This window comes from Tupaia chinensis, unplaced genomic scaffold, assembly GCF_000334495.1.
Source record: "Tupaia chinensis unplaced genomic scaffold, TupChi_1.0 Scaffold000095_1, whole genome shotgun sequence".
Lineage (NCBI taxonomy): Eukaryota > Metazoa > Chordata > Mammalia > Scandentia > Tupaiidae > Tupaia > Tupaia belangeri.
The window spans coordinates 114771-134730 of record NW_006159557.1 but is presented as its reverse complement, the minus strand read 5'-3'; the positions used below and the strand labels follow the sequence as shown (position 1 = coordinate 134730).

Below are 19960 nucleotides of genomic sequence, written 5' to 3'. Positions count from 1 at the left end.
CCCGGCTCGCGCTCCGGCCGCGCCGCCCTCCGCGGCCGCCACCTGGGTCCAGAGCCGGTGAGTACGGGCTGAGCGTTCCCGGGCGCGGAGGGGCGCGGCCGGCGCTTCCCTCGTCTCCGGGAACCGTGTCCGGGGCCACGCGCGCCGCCACCTCGGCCCCGCGACCTTGCACCCAGCCGAGGCTGCGGGGTGAGCCGGGCCCGGAGCACCGGCGTCTATGCCGAGGGAACTTTCTCTGCCTGCCTAGGGCTGCCGGGGCCAAGGCTGGGTGCGCTCCGGACTGCTCCGTCCAGCCCGCTGGGATCCGCGGGTAGGACCGGGCAGGGCGCGGAGGGGCTGCGCGGGTCGTGGCGTCCAGGTGTCCCCGCAGCTGGAAACCCGCGACCGGCGAGGAGTGCCCCCGAGCCCGCGGTGGGTTGTCAGTCCATCCGAGCTGGCACCCGTGACCCTGAACCTGAGGAGTCCTGCGACTCGTAGGCGTCCCCCACCCCGTCCTTGCGTGTGCGCCGCTGGATAGGGAAGGAGATAGGGAAGGACGGACGGACTCTTACTTGTTACCTCTGCCTGAGCGGCGGCTTGGGGAGAACCTGTAAATTGGTCTCTGGCAACCGATTTAACCCCAACGAGGGTGTCTTTGCTGTTTTCCTCATCTGTAGAAATGGGAACTACGTGGTGGATTGGTGACTACAGGTAAGGTGAAAAGTACTCAGAAATTCTGGGCGGAATTAGATGTTTAATTTGCCCACAAACTGAACGGGTCGGAAGGCATCTATTACATAAGACAGTACTCCACCTTCAGGTGTTGGGGAAGATGCTATTGAAGGTTTTAGTGCTTTAATGAAGAAACAGTTTCATGGGGCTCTCTCTTGAGAAAAGGCTTCTGCGTCTCACTTTGACTCCTTTGCAGAGAGATGTTCTTATATTCAACATCACCATAAGGTGTTTGAAGGTTTGGCTTTCTCTTTCAAGCCAGGAAGCTGTTTCCTTCTCAGAACTGTTCTGAAACAATTTATGTGATCGTTTTGGACTTCAGAGAGATTTTATGTCAAAAGTTGAACACAGATAACTGGGAAAAGTGTCAGCATTGCTAATTTGTCTATGTAAAGCACCCTTCAGAAATTGAAAGTACTTTCAACTCTTACCTGCATATCTAAATCAGTAATTATGTGCTGTTTGCAATATTCCCGTGAAAATTTTCTTCAACTATGCAAGTGAAGGTGCTAGGCTAAATAATTTAAGGTTTCTTTCAACTCCTAAGTTTTGATTCATTAAAATAACATTTGAAAACACTATGCAGTGCAAGGCAATTATTAAAGGTCATGAAGATATCATCCTTTTTTTATTCTAAAAAAAAGGAAATCTATACAGAAAATTTCTACCTCCTGTGAACTTCACATATTAGTGTAATTTTTTTAAAAGGTTTTGTTTGTTTTTTTACCTGGGGTGAATGTGCTCAGCAGAGACAGAGAAAGACAGAGGGAAAGTGAGAAATAACCCCTGAGGGGATAGCCACGCCGCAATCCCTTCTCCTTTCTCCTCCTAGGATTTTAGGTACGCGCACACACACACACACACACACACACATGTGTGTTGTGTGTTTTTCAAGGCACCAGCTCTGGGACTCAAACCACAGTTTGCCTTGTGGGAATCCAGCACCTTAACCATCACACCATTCGCTAGCCCCAATATTAGTGTAATTTCAAAAGGACAAAAATTACTCAGTCTCCAAAGGATGTTCATTTTCAGTTCCTCACATGGGTGATCAAGTACCAGTCAGAGATTGTTGGAGGTGGTCGAGTTGGATGTGGTAGTGACTTAGGCAGGTCCCTGGCTACCCAGTTAGTGTTGCCTCCTCTTCCAAGCAGTCCTTCTCTCACAGTATGGGGAACTTTGGCTCATGGTCTTTCGTTCCTTCTGTAATCTCAACATCCATGTGGAGGGTGCTCTCAGGTCCATTACCCTCCACCTATTTCAGTCACTAAGTCCTCCTCCAAGTCTTGTCCTTGCCTGTAGATACTCAGTTTCTTCAACCCCAGCGTCATAATCTCCAAACCATAAGCTCTTTTCCAGGTGGCAGACTGGCATTCCCATTATAATCTTCAACACAGAGCTCTGCAACCACTTCCCTTTTTCAGGTTCAACAGGTGACTTCACGGCTCACTCCACTGAGAAAATAAAGGCCATCAGAGATTTTCCACATCCTCCCTCATCTCCCTACTACAAACTTTCAGACATTCCCCCATCTCCCAGTACATCTTCCCACACATCTGCTGTGTCTAGATGCTTGTCGAGGTGTTTGGCGAGGCCCTTAATATGTGGTAAATCTAGCAGATTCTTGCTCTCTTGACACTGTTGTGCTTGTGGGAGAAAACAGACAAAACCAAGCATACACATTATAAGATGCATGCTAAAATATGAACAAGGTAGAATGATAGGGAGAGTAAACGTTGGTCCAGAAACTCAGAGATGGTTAATCAGAGACAAGGTCTCCTTGTGGCAGTGACTAATGTTTCCAGCTATGTCCTGAATCTCAAGCCCTTAATCTCCTCTAAAATCTTACTCCTCTCTCTCTATCTTCAGTCTTTCCCTGTGAACTCTTCTTTTTTAGCAGTAATTTTCAAATATCCTAAACCCCCCTGTCCCTGCATCCCCACCTTCCCTGTAGGGATTGACCTGTCTTCCCAGGCTCCCTAAACTAACACTTCCCAGCCTCCCCTTCCTTCTCAGCTGTCTACAAGCTGGCCAGAGTGTCCCCAAAGTAGAAGACCAGATAATTCCTGGACAAGCTATCTCAGGCATCCTCACTAGCCCTCCCTGCAGCATTTGGAGACATTTCATTCCTTCCTGGTGCTGCTTTCTTCCCTGCTTGTCAGATTATGGTTTTCCTTCTGTTTCCCTGGCATCTCCACTACCTCTGAGAGTCATTCGGGACTCTGTCCTCACCCTTTTCCTGTTCTAAATAGTGTTTGGGTGAACCATGTTCCCACAGCTTCAACTGTCACCAGTTGAGATGAGTCCCAGGTTAGTTTCCCAGCTAAGAGCATTCTCCTATGTTCTAGCTAATTCTTACAGACCAGTGGACTTACCCATGTCCTTTATGCAAACAAATAAAAACAAACAAAAAGAAGCTATAATAAGTCCAAAATCGGTATTAGTCTTCCCCACCCACCCCATATCTGCTTCACCGTCAGCCAAGAACTGTCTGTGTTTATTTTGTCACTGGCTCCACCAAACACTAAGGTCTTGAAGCAAAGGCCTCACGGTGATGCTGGAAAAATCCTGCCTTCCCTGCACCTAGACAGGTCTTGAAGTCCTGTTACTCCTCCATCCCATGAAATTCCATAAACCTCTGCCCTCGTTCTGCTGGTCCTACCTTACTTTAGAGTCCAGAAAAGGTGAAAAGCATACCACCTGCAGCTGGCAAATAAGTTGTTGGCTTCAACAAAATATACAAAAAATGAGTTATTCTGAAATCTGGAGATGTTACTTGAGTATGGCAACACTGAGCTGGGGCTGTGTTTGGTGCCGGCCTCTGCTGGAGATTGGCTGCTTTCTGGATCTCTCTGGACCGGTGGCCTCATTTACACTAGCTTTCTGGCTCCCATCGATATCTGAGCTGGCTACCCTAGGCCAAGATGGCCACCAGCTCCCCGAGAATCCCCAGTGGCCCACTGTACTGTTTCCAGCACCCAGTTTGCATCTGCCTGGCATCCACATTTCACTAATCTGACTTTCCCTCCAGCCTGCTAAGTCCAATCTGCTTGTGACCATTCTGATTAAAAATTCAGTGCTGAGGCCAGCAGGTGGCATGGTGGTTAAGGCGCTAGAGTCCCACTTGGTCAACTGAGGTTTGAGTCCTGGCCCTGGCAGCTTGCTTTCTTACTTTCCCTTTCTTTCTCTCTGTTCCTGGTGAGCAGGTGTGCCCTGTAGCAAATTAAAATATTAATAATAAATAAAATAATTCTTTAAAAATATTTTGTGCCTCTCTCTTGATTTTGGATAATGCCAACATGAGAGGAATGGCTTTGTGGTATCTTAGGTTACATATCTCAGAGTGAGATATCTTTATACAGTATTGTACCTGAGTTTCTCAAAAATGCTTTTCAACTTCTATAAAAAGGTTAATACGGAATATTAGTGTCCTCTCACCTGTGCTGAGATTGCAACCTCTGCTTTTTACAAGCTGATTCCATAGACTTTAATACCCTCCCACTTCCTTGCAACCCCCTGGGAGAAGATGCCACACGATCCATTCCACACCCTACACAACAGTGTGGGGACTGTAAGGGTCCCTCGGCCCTTGGTATATGGTGGACCCTGTTCAACGCATGGCGCCACAAGCTATGCAGTGTATTCCCAGGGTCACTGGGCTGCCTCCCAGTATTCCCTGTCACTGGCCCAGAACCCAAGCTCACTCAGCGCATAGCCAGGGATCTTTCTACAGTGGTCCAGAGACTCACTAGGCTGCTGACCTGAGTACACAAAGCATTTGTGTACTTTGCACACACATGCACCACCTCCCCCAGGCATCCTCTGTGATGGCAGTTACTGTGTTAGAGTGACATGCTTTACACACTAGTCTCTAAACTCTGCAAAGAGGTGCCTGTGTTTTCATTTCATTTGCACCAGCAATGGTACATGACTCAGAGGCGTTCAATATTGAGTTGCTGGGAAAGTCCTGAGGCATGTTTGTAGAGAGAAATCTGTCACGACTTTCCCGATGACCTAATGGATGTCTGAACTAAACCACATTCACCTTTATTATGAATTTACTACATGCTTTATGGAGGTGTGCTTGTATTTCAGGCTTCAAGGGGAACACTCTCCCCAGACTTCATCCTTGGTTTTGGTACTTCTAAATGTATACCTTCACACTTTGAGCTTTTTGATCAGCCACGTCTTTTGATATGGAACTGGGGGGGGGCATAAGTCTTATGTAGAAGTGCTTCTGTGTCTTATGTCCATTTCAGTTATCCTCATCTGAACTGTTTTTGGCTTGGTGTTGTCTTCCTTGAGATCCATTGGCTAGGTCACACTCAACATTTCATGGTTTACACAAGGTAGCAAAATGCTTTTTGATTTATTTCCTTTAACCATGGTGATGGTGATGCCTGACTCCTTTCTTGTCATGGCAGTTTGGGGCTCATATTTTCAGCCCAGTTTGGTGGGAAGAGCCCTGGTCTGGCAGAGGATCTGGGCTGGCTGCTGACAGTCTGTGTAGTTAACCAGCTATAACTTAGTTTCCTTGTCTATACAATAAATATTTTGAAATAAATTATCTCAATGGTGTCTTGAAAAAAATCTATAGCCTCTTGGCCTACTTTCCTTTCTGATCCAATTTTCTCATAAATATCAAATCTAGATGAAATTTTGTCTTAAATGTACTATTCTGGGCTTTCGTACCACAAATTCATGCTTTTCCTCTCTCTCTCTCTTTTTTTTTTAAGCCTATAAAATCACTCAGCTTTAGTTCTCAGAGATAGCTTTGTGGGCCCATATGAAGATTTAGTTTGTATTCCCATTTGGTGGCATTTATAAAAATGTTAAATAAATTGGGTCCAGTATATTTAGCTCTGCTTTGTAAACCTATTCTCTGCCCATAAATGTGCCTGTCTTTCCAAGCCATTTTTCTTTGGGAATAGATTGCATGCCTGATCTGGAAATCAATGTCAGGTTTTTAAAAAATACTCCTAGGTGGAAATGGAGTCAAATGCCATACATTACATCTTTAGGTTATTTCTTATCTGTAAGTTCTCAGTTTGTCTAAGAACACTTGAATGTTAGTACAATTTTATTTCTCTTTTGAGAAATACTTTCTTCTACCCAATGGCCCAGTCTGTTTACACAATGAGTCTCGTCTTTCTTCCACTGTTAGATTTCTAGGTCTGGATATAAGCCCAGTCCGGAGAAGTCGGCACCCTTTCTGGGATTCTTTTTATGCACTGGATGGCCACTGAGCCTAAGCAATCTTCTGCTTGTAATTCTATTTGTGTATTTTGACAAATAGGTCCCCTATTTCATCCTTGAATTCCTGCAAAGGTTGGGGTGGACACTGAGGTTAAAGAGGAACACTCATTAGACTTCTGCTGTAGTTTGACCTCAGACTTTGCTCTTTGCTTCAGAAGATAATTTGAGAATTGGAATACACTGTACCTTTCTATTTTTATCAGTTCATTCTTAGGAGAAAGATAATGTGGAGGAAATTTTAATGTAAAAGAAAAAACTCATATGAAAAGATGGAATTTCTCATAGTAGCTGGAAATTTTGGTAAATGTATTTTATTTTTGTAAACATCCCCCTACACACACACACGCGCGCGCGCACACACACACACACACACACACCCCGCTCGGCGAGAACTCTGGTTACCTGGGCAATTCTTCTTGAGAGAGTACCAAAATTAACATCAGCTGCTGCTCTCCCTTACCCCTAACACCTCCACCCCTCCCTCTGCTCTCTCCCTCCATGCAGTGCCAGAAAATATAATCACCTGGTTTTATCCTAAATTTTTATGAACCAAATCTTGTGTGGGTATGTGAGGGAGTTTATGCCAAATCAAAAGCCCACTCAGAATGAATAAGGTGACTACAAATGAAACTAAATATTTCTTTATTTGGGAAAGTGCTACTATATAAATATCAGTATTTGCTTCCTTTATTAAAACTTTCCCTAACCCCCTTCATTTTTAAAATGAAGAATCCACTTAAGATGGTATTTGTACTACAGATTTGGTTACTGTTCAGATTAGAGGAACTGTTAACAGTTGTATTATCTTTTGCTTACGAGTGCAGAAATCCAAATCAGAATAGCACAGGCAGAAGCAGGGGAGAGCTACTGGCTTGTCCTGCTTGTTCTGGCAGAGGCTGCTCTGGCCCAGAAGTTGCGACCTGGAGTCTCTCTTTTCTCCTCCCTCCTCTCTTGTCTCTGCAGGGTGTCTTCCTTCCCTCAGTGACCATGACCAAGACCATGACCACAGGTAGCCTTAAGTTCAGGAGAAAGAGGCTCCCCTGCCTATTGTCCATTGGAAAATAATCCTAGGGAGGAACTCTGATTGGCTCAGTTTAGGTCATGTGCTTTTCCCTGTACCAATGGCTGTGGTCAGGAGGTTGTGGAATTGTGATTGGCCAGGCAGAGTCACATGACTACCCAATGGCCAGGAGGGATGCACTGGGCAGGTGAGTTCCCCAGCTGTGGCACTCAGTTCTCTTGGATCGGGTCTGTGTGTGCTGCCTGGAGCCTCATGGCTGCTTCTAGGGTGGACAGCGTGGTCGTCATTCCCATGTGTGCATTTGGGAAAGAAGGGTGTGGAGCAGACAGTGTCCATGGTCACATGGCCTGTATGTGTCAATGCCAGAGCGTGGTCCCAGGTCAGTGTATGTGTGAGCTGATGCTATCACTTTTCAGAGATTTACATCCCAATATTTATACTTGCTTTGAAAGAAACTCCTGTGGAACCTCATGCTTGTCTTCAGGTTATCTTCTCACTGTGCTGCACAAAATCCTTTAGTCACAATCAAACACATGAGGTGGGGAGAGGGCAATATTCTTGTTATGTTTGAAATGATGTCTTTAGGCCTTTTGGCCTCCTACTTCATTCCTTAGACACCTGTTTCTTTCTGGAACTGGAATCTAAAATTAGTGCTGACCTTTGGATTGAGAAGGTAGATATGCATTCACTCAGAGTCCAAGGGAATAGCAGGCTGAGCTGGATGGAACTCAGCAGAACCAGAGAACACAAGTATGACACGGATTTTAAAAGATGTCTAATAGAACTCTGTTTGGAATTTAACTTTTCTTTCTCTAAAGCTTATAGTTACCTTTATCTCTAAATAATAGAAGCACCCCATCCCCTCCACCACCACTTCCTCCTCTTCCACCTCCATGGTGTGGTAATTAAGAGTGAGGCTTTGGAGGCCCCTGGGGTTTAGTTTGAATCTGTCTGGTACAGTCTATAGGTACAAGCTGGAGGCCAGGCAGCCATAGCCAAGTTTCTAAGCTTCTCCAAGCCTCAATTTCCTAATCTGTGAGTTGGGCATGAAGGTTATCACCCTTTAAGTGTTGTGGATTGAAATAGAGCATATCCTGGGGACCAGCAGGTGGCGTGGTGGTTAAGGTACTGGACTCTCCCACACGGTTGACCACAGTTCAAGTCCTAGACCTGGTAACTTGCTTTCTCACTTCCCCTCTCTTGCTCTCTGTGTGTATCTATCTTTCTCTAGCCTAATTAAAATAAATGAATGAATGAATAAAGTAAATCAAAAAAAAAAAGAAAAGAAAAAGAAATAGAGCATATCCTTTAGATGCAGTGCACAGTGGCAGAAATTTAGCTGACTTACAGGACATGAAGTGGCCATGACTGTGGCTCTGGATCATACTTGTCACTGTAGTACCAATAAGCATTTCACTTCTCCGAGAAGCACACTTTCGTTGTCCTTGACCCAGTGAGTAATTGACTTGCTCTATGTGTTTTCATGCTTTGGTTCCAGACTCTTGTCCTACACTCTCATGGGCTATACAGCCCAGTGGCCATCTCATCACCTGTCCTACCTGCAGGCTTCAGGCTTTTCACGTGCTATTCATAGAGCCAAGGAGGGCCGATGATTGAAATAACCTCCTTCTGACTCCACTCTCGCCTTTATGAGGAAATGTGAGCAGCCATGTTACCAAGAGCTCTTTCTAGAGGCACATTGCAAGTAGCCCTGTCAGGCTGGGTGATTTTTTTCCCCCTTAGGTTAGCTATGAAGAACAAATAAATGTCTATGCAGTTGGAAACATAATCTATTTGGTTTAATATTTAGGTCTTCACAAATGTAGCATCCAGAGATTTCTCTTCTCATCCTGTTTTTTCAGACTGAAAAAAATCATTCTACTCTATCTGACAATGTCCAGGTACCCAGAAATAACCATTTTAAACATGTGCTGAATGTATTTAAAATACACATTTCATTATGATTCAATTTCCTCAATATACAAAAGCGTTCTAAGGGTGTTATATTAACCTTAGCAAACATTCCCAGACATGAAATGTATTTTCTGCCACCATGGGTATGATTTTAAAGGATTTTACTGGCAAAGATCCATTTGGGACTTTACACAGCATTTTGAGTATATGCCCACACCTGAGTTGCTGCTCTAACAATGGGATGGGAATGCCAAGGAGGTTCTGCGTGATGACTTAATTATAAAGAGAGTTTTCTTTCTAAAGACGTGGATTTCTCTTTGAAATTAATTTATTACAAGATTCCTGTCATCTTCTGCCAAACCTCTGTTAATTTCTTAATGATGTATTAAGAATTATAATTAAAATGTTAAATGACAAATTTATTATGAATGCCAAAGTATTCATAATAAACCCACTCCTGTGCATCCAGGCAGTCCATTATGAATATCAAAATGCTGTCCATACTACTGTGAATTAATTTAACATAGACAAAGGTATGAAAACACAGTCGTTCCCATGCATGTGTCACTTATTAGCATAAAACTTCTTTGAGGAGGAGAAGTACATTTTTTACATGTACAGTGGAAAATATGTTTTGGTACTACGCACACCTTTGTTTTATAGTTATGTGTACGTCTTCATGTGTGTTAGAAGGTTTTCCCATAGGGGGCATGTGCTCACTGGTGAGAAACAAGACTGGGAGAGGGAAGGTGAGAATTCCCCCCGACCCCCCCCCCCGGGAGAGTCAGCCATGCTGAGATGCCTTCTCCTCCATGTCCTCTTGGAATTTTGGGCACACACACACCCACAAACACACACACACCTGGCATGATTTCCAAGCTGCCAGGTCCGGGCTTGGACTGCATCAGTCATGTGGGAATCCGGCACTTTACCATGCTACCTGTTGGCCCATGTGTGTATGTTTTTTAAGTGTATTTATGTCTTCCATGAGTGAGTGACTGAGAGAGAGGCAGCAGTCCTAGCATGGTTTTGATGCTGACATCCACCCCCAGCCTCAGCCAGTCCCAGATCCTGAGCACATGCATGTCTGGTGTGCTCACAGAAGTTTCTAGGGACCAGCAGTTGATGTAATGGCTGTCACTGGACTCTCATGTAGTTGAACACAGTTCAAGTCCCAGACCCAGTGACTTAAAGTCACGCTGGGCACATGTGCGTGCGTGCCCAAAATCTCGAGAGGAAAATGGAGGAGAAGGGATTGCGGCGTGGCCATGCCCCTGGGTGATTTCTCGCTTTCTGTCTCTCTGTCTCTTTCTTGTCTTTCTGGCAAGCGCATGCACCCTATAGCAGAAAGCTTTCAAAAAAAAAAAAAAGTTTCCAGACATAGACCCACAACCTTCCCATGTGGGCTGGCCTAGCAGAGCACGTGTGTTTTGTTGCTGCACCAATTTGGCCCATGTCTGTGTCTTTCCTGCCCCATTAGAAATCTTACCTGCCCCTTCAAGTCTGTCTTACACTTTTTGAGCTCCTTCTACCCTCCTGACAGAAAGGAGCCGAAACGATACTTCAAAGGGGAGAAGGAAAACTGTTGATCATCAGTGAGTAAGTCTAATTAGGCGTATTTTATATGTGATTTGTTGAATTCTAAAAACCTTTGTAAGGTAGAAATATTTCTACTTTACAGGGAAGAAAACTGAGATTTAGATGTCTAGAACAACCAGATTCCCACTGATGGAATTTTTCTCCAGTCTGCGTGTCTCTGTCATGGAGATGATTGATTCTGGAACATTATTTTCAATGAATGGCTGGAGCTAACCAGTATGGCTGAGCACCTAACCAGTAGTGCGTGGCAAGTGGACAAGGCCCCCCCCCCCCGCCCCCGATTAAATACTGACATGTTGCTGGATAGAGAAACTTGGGAGTCAAATGATCTTGGATTTCAACCCCAGCTCCACATTTAGTAGTTTTGTGGCCTTAGGCGAAACACTTCCCTTTCTGTGCTCTGTTTCCATAGCTAGAAAATAGAGAAGAGGAGAACATTGCCCTCTTTGAAGAGAAAGACTTTGCTGTCCCTGTTCACAGCAGAGGAATAGCACGACAGTGACTTGAGTCACTTGACCAGGTTAGAGCTGTGGCAGGTAAGGAACTCACATCTCTGACTCCTGTCACCTGTTATTTCTTCAGATGTCAAATCTCGGTGTAGTTTAGCGACAGAACTCCCTCACTGCCACCCATCTTTGAGGACCCCTCAGGGTATTCCCTTACTTGGTGGTTGTTACCACCCATTCCCTAGAGCCATGGGCTTTTCATGTCTTCATTTCTCTATCCCATTTTATCTGTGTTCACTCCCATGTTATTGAAGAGGATCCTTCCCAGAGACTAAAAGAGATTTCACTAGATTTACACTTGGTGTACAGGCCCCATGCAGGATTTCCAGGGAGTTGAATGTGGCAGCCCTGTTATATTTGGGTAGCATTCAGCTTAAGGGCTCGCTTTTGAGCACTTACTCTGAACAGGCACTTGGAGAGAAAACTGAAGTATCTACAAAATAGGTCACCTTTTGAGAGATTTATTTAGGTAGAAAAGGCACACTCATGACACAGCAATTTGAGATAGTCTGGAGCATGACATGCCATCGTGGAGGTCAATAAAGGGCTTTGTAGAAGATTTAAAAGCATTCATAAAATGACAGATGACGCTGAAGACCCTCAAGATGCATTTTGTTATCTTCATGCATCATAGTAATAAAATATTTCTCCATGGGAGCCGACTGATCTTGCCACCCCACCCTATCCTTCAGTCCTGCACTGGGTCAGTAATCAGCTGCCAGCATGAGTGACACTGATGAGATATTTGGGAGATCAGATAAGATGTGTGGACTGAATCATTGGGGAAGGCTGTGCAGAATTCCTCTCCCCAGCTCCTGGTTATGAAAGGACCCCACGAGAGCAGTCCCTGATACTGGGGCAAGAAATGCGTTGGAAGGTATTTTATGTGCATTGCCTCACTGCACCCTATAGGCAGCCCTGGGAGCTAGTGACCCAATATAGGTTTTGGGATGAGGAACCTGGAGACTCCGCAAAGTTAGGGTACCTGGGCAAGTGATGGGATGTCTGTGGGCCTTGATTTCCTCCTCTGCATGATCAGGGCAGTGATGTCCAGTGTTCAGGCAGTCTCTGGGAGGCTTGGTAGTGCTAATGCAAGACTCCACACAGAATTAACTCAATGGCAGTCGCTACTCCTCATGGCCTGTGTGAAAGGCAAGTCTGGGCACAAAGTGAAAGGTTGGCACGTAGCTGATGGAACATGAATGTGTAGATGGCCCACGTGGGTCGATACTATTCTCATTTTTTCCCCTCTTCATGCAAAATCCTTTTTGTCTTAAACTTTGTAGAATTGGTATTTATTGATTAACATCAGCTGAGAGTTGGCTGTTTAATCTCTCATGTTCCCTCTATGGCTGGATAAAAGCAGATAACTCCTTCACAGAGAAGAAATTAATTCCCTCAGAAAAAAAGATAGAAGCTTTAGTGGACAACTTTGGAAAGGTGTGAAACATTGCTTGCATGTAATTGTTACTTTCGTTAAATACTCATGTCTACAAGACATGGGAGTATACAGAACTGCATGAGGCCGCCATGCACACCAAAAATGGTACCTGAGTGATACCTGAGTAAGTCTTTAAGAGACACTAAAATGTAGAATTTTCTCCATTAAAAAAAGTACCCCAGTGTAAAAATTCTGTGCCTGAATAAGAAGAAAAGTATTTCTCCAAAATTTTTCCTCAGAGAAAAAGGGAGTTGCTTTCTATTAAGGTCCCTACAAAATCTTTTACATTAAAAAGGTCTCTAAAAGTTCATTAGAGTTCACAAAAAGGGCTAGATATTTAGGAAAAATTCCTGAGAGACTGGTTGAAAAGAGGTGGGAAAGGCACGTTAGCTTGAAATTCCCTTAATCGATCCTTACTATGAATGCTCATAGCAGTCACATGATGAAAAAAGACTGGGAAAAAAAGGAGGCAAAGAAATTGAATATAGATGTAGTCATTATCTCCAAGGTCATGACTTCACAATTGCCAGATGTCGAATGTTTATTAGGTCATTGGGAAAGACACAACATATTTGTCTGTGTTTTTCTATGCAAAAAAATGCATCCTGACTCTCCTGACGATCTAATAGTTAAGGTCATGCTAATTGCTGTAACAAATAAACCCAAACATGTACCATGGCTCAAACATAATGGAAGATTATTTTCCACTTGCATAAAGCCCAAAGGGTGCGTGTCTGTTTGAAGCCTGATGATTCAGTGACCCAGCCCCCTTCCATTTTGTGGCTCCTTTCTGTTTAACAATCTGTTGCCAGAGTCATGGTACTTGTCCACATTAAGCTGGCGAAAGGAGAAAGCTCATGGAGGATGGCATGTGGGAGGTTTTGATGGGCCAGGCCTAGGAATGCATCTGTCACTTCTATTTCATTAACTCTGGGTTGGCTTTCTGATCACTCCCACCTATAGCAAAGCCTAGGGAATACAGTCCAGCACTGTGGCTGGGAAGAACAGGAAATGGGTTTGCTGAGGAACTTGCTACTCTCTGCCAGATGAAATTTTATTATGACTGTTAAAGGTCATTTTAAGAAGTAACACTGTCAGGGCCATCAGGTGGCATGATGGTTAAGACACTGGACTCTGGAGTCTCACATGGTCAACTATGGTTCAAGTCCCAGATTTGGTGGCTTAAAAATCACACCAGGGGTACCAGCAGATGGTGGAGTGGTTCCGTTGCTGGACTTCCACGTAATTAACTGTGGTTCAAGTCTCAGATCCAGTGGTTTTACACTCACAGTGGATATGTGTGCATTTGTGCCCAAAATCCCAAGAGAAGAATGAAGGAGAAGGGATTGCAGCATGGTCATCCCCATGGGGGTGATTTCTCGCTTTCTTTCTCTATGTCTCTCTCTCTCTCTCTCTGGCAAGCACAAACACTATGGTGAAAAATCTCTAAAAATTAAAAAAAAAGAAAATCACACCAGGTGCATGAAGTGTTGGCATGTAGCTGTGTGCATGCCCAAACTCTCAAGGGGAGAATGGAGGAGAAGGGATTATGGCATGACCATCCCCCTGGTGAGGAGGGAGGTGATTTCTCACTTTTTCCTGTGTCTCTGTCTCTCTGAGTGTAGATACCTTTTGACAAAAACCTAAAAAAATCAATTAAAAACTAACACCATTAGTTATATGTTGTGGGGATCACGAATATGTGTTCAGTTCCCTCACCTTCATAATGATATGAAGGTGAATGTTCATATTAGAAAGTTTAGTGCTCTAAAGACCAACACCAAGGGCCCAGGGCAGTGGTGCCACAGTATCACACTGCTTTGCAGGGCTGTAGGCCATTTGGAAGATTGAGGTATGGTTTCTGGGTCAACTTGTACATGCCAAGTGTACATGTGTCCCTCATCTGGGCTGGGAAGCCTGAGGTGGAACTATGTGGCATGAGACTTGTGATGCTTCTCTCTCTCTCTTGCTTGAAAGAAAGAAGTTAAAACAAGAAAAACTCATGCAAGTTGTACATGGCCCATAAGGATTTTCTAGTCAGTCAGAGCACAAGAGGTTAAGCACTGTCTTATGTACTAACTGGATTACATAAGAGACTAGCCTGTGGCGACAGGTTATTGAAACAGGTCATTTCTGAGTCCTTTCCTTATTTCTATTTCTGTTTCTTAATTTGTAGAACAAGGATTAAGGCATAAAGGTCAGTATATCAAAAGAATAACAGTATGTTTTGGCTAGTATTTTTATACATACTATGTATATTAGATAGATAGATAGATAGATAGATAGACAGACTTACTAAATTGCTGTGGGATGGGACACCAATAATCACACCGCCTTGTTGCATATAAAATAAAGGCAAATCTCCATTTTCTTCATTTGCCTAAAACTCTTAAAATATATTCCACTTTCTACTTCATTTCTTTTTTTCTTTTTTTTTTGGAGAGGTTTTTGCTATAGGGCGCGTGCGCTCGCCAGACAGACAGAGAGAGACATAGAGACAGAAAGCAAGAAATCACCCCCCAGAGGGGATGGTCACGCCGCAATCCCTTCTCCTCCATTCTCCTCTCAGGATCTTGGGCACGCACGCACACACGCCTGGCATGAGTTTTAAGCCACTGGGTCCGGGACGCGAACTGCGGTCAACTACGTGGGAATCCAGCGACATAGCCATTATGCTCTACTTCATTTCTTAATCTTTAAGCACTTATATCTCTGTTAAGCGGTAAGCTCTTAAGATCAGGCTCTGCTTTCCTTTTATCTTTGTAACTTTGACCACTAAGCTCTCCTTTTGACATGGGATCTTAATCACTGTTTTATTAACTAGGAAAGCACTTTTTGCACAGTCTCTAAAGCTCTGTTAGACATGGAAGATGGTCATAAATCTTGTAACACCACCTTTTCCAGATCCCAAGATTCTGGGCACTCTTTAGTACTTCTTCGACAGTCCATTCTGCATCCTCACAGACGTGACTGTCAGCCACCCTTTGATCAACCATGGCCTTTCTAAGTCTAGGGCAGCATCTGTGAGCCCTTAAGAGATCACAGTTTGGGAACTAGCAGATGGAGTAATGGTTACGTCACCGGACTCCCATATAGTTAACCGCAGTTCAAGTCCGAGACCCATTGACTTAAAACTCAAACTTGGCACGTGTGTATACATGCCCAAACTCCTAAGAGAAGAAAGGAGAAGGGATTGTGGCATGGCCATCCCCTGTAGGGGGTGATTTCTCGCTTTCTCTCTGTTTCTCTCTAGTGAGCACACATGCCCTATAGCAAATATTTCTCTCTTATAAAAAAGAGATATCACAGTTTTGACTCCTGAATAAGGATGTTCTTATGGTCCCTTCTCCTGGCAGGCATCTGGCTACTGTTTTGGAGATTTTCTCTGGGCCATAGAGTTTCGAACCAGTCAAGTCTGAAAGTGTTTGTTTCTCATGGAAAGCAGTCCTATTAAAGCCATTGTTTTAAAAAGTCACTTGCAGCATTAAAAGCCTCCAATCATTAATTCTCAGTGTTAAAATGTAGGAGTGGTTGGGACTTCAGGCAAGCAATATTGAATTAAATGTGTAGAGCACTTTAAGACAGCATTTGATTATACATTTAAAATGGGGAATGCAAATTGAAATTCCTCCTGGGTGCTTTAAATCATGCATTATATGTGCAGTATTTTCAATTAGCTGCAGGAAAAAAAAAAATATGTTCAGTATGGCTCTATTTTTACAGCTGGGAATTGCCCAGAGAACACAATTGACTATTTCATACATGTGAGATTTATTTAAATGACTTGTGGGGCATTTGCAGTTTAACCAATAATTGAAAATATCGTTGCAGTGTGGCAGGTAAAACTAGGAAGTCATTTTGCATTCCTGAAGAGGTACTCGAAGCCTAGTAGCATTATATTAGTTAGAAAGGGCAGGCCTGCAGCTGTGGTGTAGCCATGGTACAATATCCCATAATGCAGACCCACATGGGAAGGTCTTAGATTTGCATCCAGGTGCCTTCCTGGGCATATGGGCACATGCCTGTGATCCTGGCTGACTTGTAGCATGGGGACCATCTTGTTGGGGCCTTTCTCTCTTTCTCTCTCTCTCTCTCTCTACCTCTACCTCTCCCTTTCTTTCTCTTTCTTCTCAGTGCCCCCCACCACAGAAGAAAGAAATAAAATAAACTTAAAGAAAAAAGGAATAGACAAGGAGTTAGGATACTATTGAGACTCAGTCCTTCATATTTTATTTCTACATTTTGTCTCACTGTAAAGAAAGATGATGCTTACCTGTGGGTGGTACTTTTGGGGAGAACCCCAAGGCCTGAGATGTTACCTGGTTTTCCCCATCTGGTTTTATGTACTAAACACAGCTGAAAGTTTGGATCAGACATGAGGAACCCCATCATCTCCCAGATAACTCCCTTTTCCTTCTTCACTATTCTTTGCATCATTTCCTATAGATGTCGGCGTCCGCCCCAGGGCTTAGCACTATTATGGAAGAAGCAGAAAAGATGAGACAAAAAGATAGAGTGGAAATGGACACAGGCAGCCTGAGCCTAGGTAGCCCAAGCAACCTGTGCCGCCCAGATGAACTGGACGTCTTTACTTATAGTACAAGGAGACATTACACATGTATGTTTCATGACACTTCATGGATTAGTTGCCAGGTTACAGACAATAAGAAGCCCTTAACAAATCTATAAGGGATTAGTCACACCCAAGGCAAGGTGTATCCCTTGGTGGTAATCCCATCTAGAGTAAATCTCATCTTCCTTTCTAATGCAGAGAGCTAGCTGTTAGGTGTGGGGAAGGAGGTAAAGAACTTCTCTATAAGGAGTGCACCACCACACCCAGAGAAGTCTAAAGAACCTTTCAGATGCAGAGCAGGGATTGGATTTTACAATTTGGGGTCAAGATGTTTCTTGAAGTCCTTCTAGTAATTTCCACCCTTTCTCGGTCTGCCACCAAGGTTAAGGAAAGACAAGTTACAAAGATCTGCCAAACCCCAAAAGAGCATGGGGTGTTTGCTCAGCACATGTCCCCACACCTCAGACTCTCTCTCTTAAACATGTCCCCACATATAGACATCAGAATACTGCTGCTAGAAGCCAAGTTGGAGTGGCTGTATGGACCAACACAGCCCTCCATGGTTGTTTGTAAATATGCATTGGTAGGGATTTGAAATACATATTCCTAATGAAATTGGGTGGTTAATAATATTGTATTACAATGCATTATTGGACCAGCAAGTGATGTGGAGGTTAAGAAACTGGATCCCATATGATCAACTTCATGATTAAAGTCCCAGACCCAGTGGCTTGAAAAACACACTGGTATGTGTGCATATGTGCCCGAAATCCCAAGAGGAGAATAGAGGAGAAGGGATTGTGGTGTGGTAATCCCTCTGGAGAAGTGATTTCTCACTTTCCCTCTCTTCCTATCTCTCTCTGACTAATGCATATGCCCTGTAACAAAAAAAAACGAAGGGGAAAAACGCATCTAGCAGGTGGTGGAATGGTTACATCTCTGGACTCCTACAGACTCGACTGCAGTTCTAGTTCCAGACCTGGTGGCTTAAACCTCACGCTGGACGTGTGTACATGCATGTCCAAGATCCTGAGAGGAGAATGTAGAAGAAGAGATTGCAGCATGACCATCCCCCAACATCCCCTGGGGAGGTGATTTCTCACTTTCTGTTTCTCTGGCAAGTCCATGCACCCTATAGCAAAAAATCCCTAAAAAAAAAAAAAAAAAAAAAAAAAAAGTTTATTTTTTTAGAGGTTAATTAGGGATTTTGTGGGCAGAATTAAAATGCTAACCACATTTTCTAACCTTTCTCTGTAATAGCGGTTCCCAACCAGGGGCAATCCTTTCTCTTTCCCACAAGGACATTTGTCAATGTCTCCAGACATTTAGTTGTCCCAGCAGGGTGGTGAGTGCTACTGACATTCCATGAACAAAAGCCAGTTTACTGTTGAACATTCTTCAGCTCAGCCCCCTGCAACAAAAAACTGCAGTCCAACATGTCATAGCACCAAGTTTGGAAAATCTTGCACTAAATATGTATGCTTTCTCTAAAAACAGGACTTTTCCAAATACTGTAGACCATAACTTACTTATACAGTAATGGCTTCTGGAATGGACCTTGGTGTATGATGTGAATGAAGTTGCTTGTTGGGGCCTATTCTCACCAGCAAAGCCTTGGTTTTATATACATGGAGTTTCTCAATGTCCATGTGCAATGTAGGGTACTGGGGTACAGTGGTAAACAGGACAGACAGGTCCCTGTCCTTACACACAGGTGCGAAAAGATGACATACAAGCATGGAGACCTAAGGCTAGAAATAACCTGGCAGGTGCTGGAAACTGTGAGAAGCAGAGTGTGTCCAAACCAGGCCTGACTTGTAGGATGTGGGATGGGATTGGTTACCTTGCAAGGGCATTGGGAAGCCATTGGAGGATTTAGCACAGATCTTGGTGCAGAGGGTCATGATCACCTGTCCCTGTTAGCAGAGTCCCTAGAGCAGTGCAGCCAATGGGTTGGGGATAAGAGACCAATATCCTCTTCTAGAAATGGTAGTGACTTGGCTTGGGGGCAAAAGAGATGGAGAGGGGTAGGCCATTCAGTAAATTTCTCAGAGGTAGAGTGATGGAGCTTGATTTGGGATGTGTCTTTCAAAGTTTATTTCTGCAATGAATAAGAGAAGGAGGGATAGTACCCCAACAGAGTGTTGATGCCATGATCCACTCCCAGCCTCAGCCAGCACCAGATCATGGTCACACACACACACACACACACACACTGCTTGGCTTACTCACAGAGGTCTTGGGGTGAATCCAGAGCTTGCTGAAGGTTTGAATGGAGTAAGTGAAAGGGTCAAGGTGAGTCCCAGACCTTCAGCTTGATGCTTGGATGATGGTGGGCGATATCAGTTACTCAAACGGGACCTGGGAGAACAGCAGGCTTAGAGGTGACGGGTGCCTTTTCCTCCCATCCTAGACTTCTGTGAAAACTAAGGGAACACACTTAAATTTAAATTTAAAACACTTAAATTTTATAAAAATTTAACATTGTTCTCCTGGGTTACCTTTTTTCTCTGGATACTATCATCCTAGGCTTCCAGTCTAGCTCAGAGTTATTTATTAATAATTATTTTATTATTGGGCAGTCATCAAGCATTTGCTATATTAGGTATTTCATCCATTTAATCACACTGGACAAGATAAGAGTTCACTTAAAAATCTAGACTCTACTATAGAGTCTCTAAACCAGCAAGACTGGACTCATCTGGTGTCACCACACTAAAACTTCAAAAAATTATGTTAGTTTAATTTTGTTCTATTTCAGTTTCAGGCTGGGAGAAAAACACATCCTTACCCAAGAGCTGGGCAGCCTTGGCAGGAACACAGGAAAATAGCCAGAACCTGACGCAGCTTTCTAAGTGGGCCAGTGGCTGTCAGTCACTTCCTGACTCTATGGCCAGGGCTGACTTGGGCTCTGCAGGGCTAGACCGCTACCCCAGGAG

The 19960-nt window shown here is 43.9% G+C and overlaps 2 protein-coding genes across 3 annotated transcripts in view; one reads left to right on the top strand and one right to left on the bottom strand.

The window, feature by feature from the left end:
* LOC106734335 (zinc finger protein 34-like) overlaps positions 1-2042 on the bottom strand; it is an 8702-nt gene extending 6660 nt beyond the window's left edge. Inside the window, exons 1-2 of the mRNA XM_014585837.1 lie at positions 1960-2042; positions 11-509 (exon numbers count right to left, since the gene is read on the bottom strand). Of these exons, the coding sequence (XP_014441323.1) occupies positions 11-509; positions 1960-2042 (582 nt within the window). The remainder of the gene's footprint in view (positions 1-10; positions 510-1959) is intronic.
* The window catches only part of SERPINE2 (serpin family E member 2), an 82590-nt gene continuing 62636 nt past the window's right edge, over positions 7-19960 (top strand). Inside the window, exon 1 of one of the 2 annotated variants that reach the window (XM_006143297.2) lies at positions 7-57. The gene's annotated coding sequence lies outside the window, so the exon portion shown is untranslated. Of the gene's footprint in view, positions 58-11019; positions 11038-19960 lie in introns of those variants that run through there. The other variant, XM_027769877.1, reaches the window with a different exon arrangement.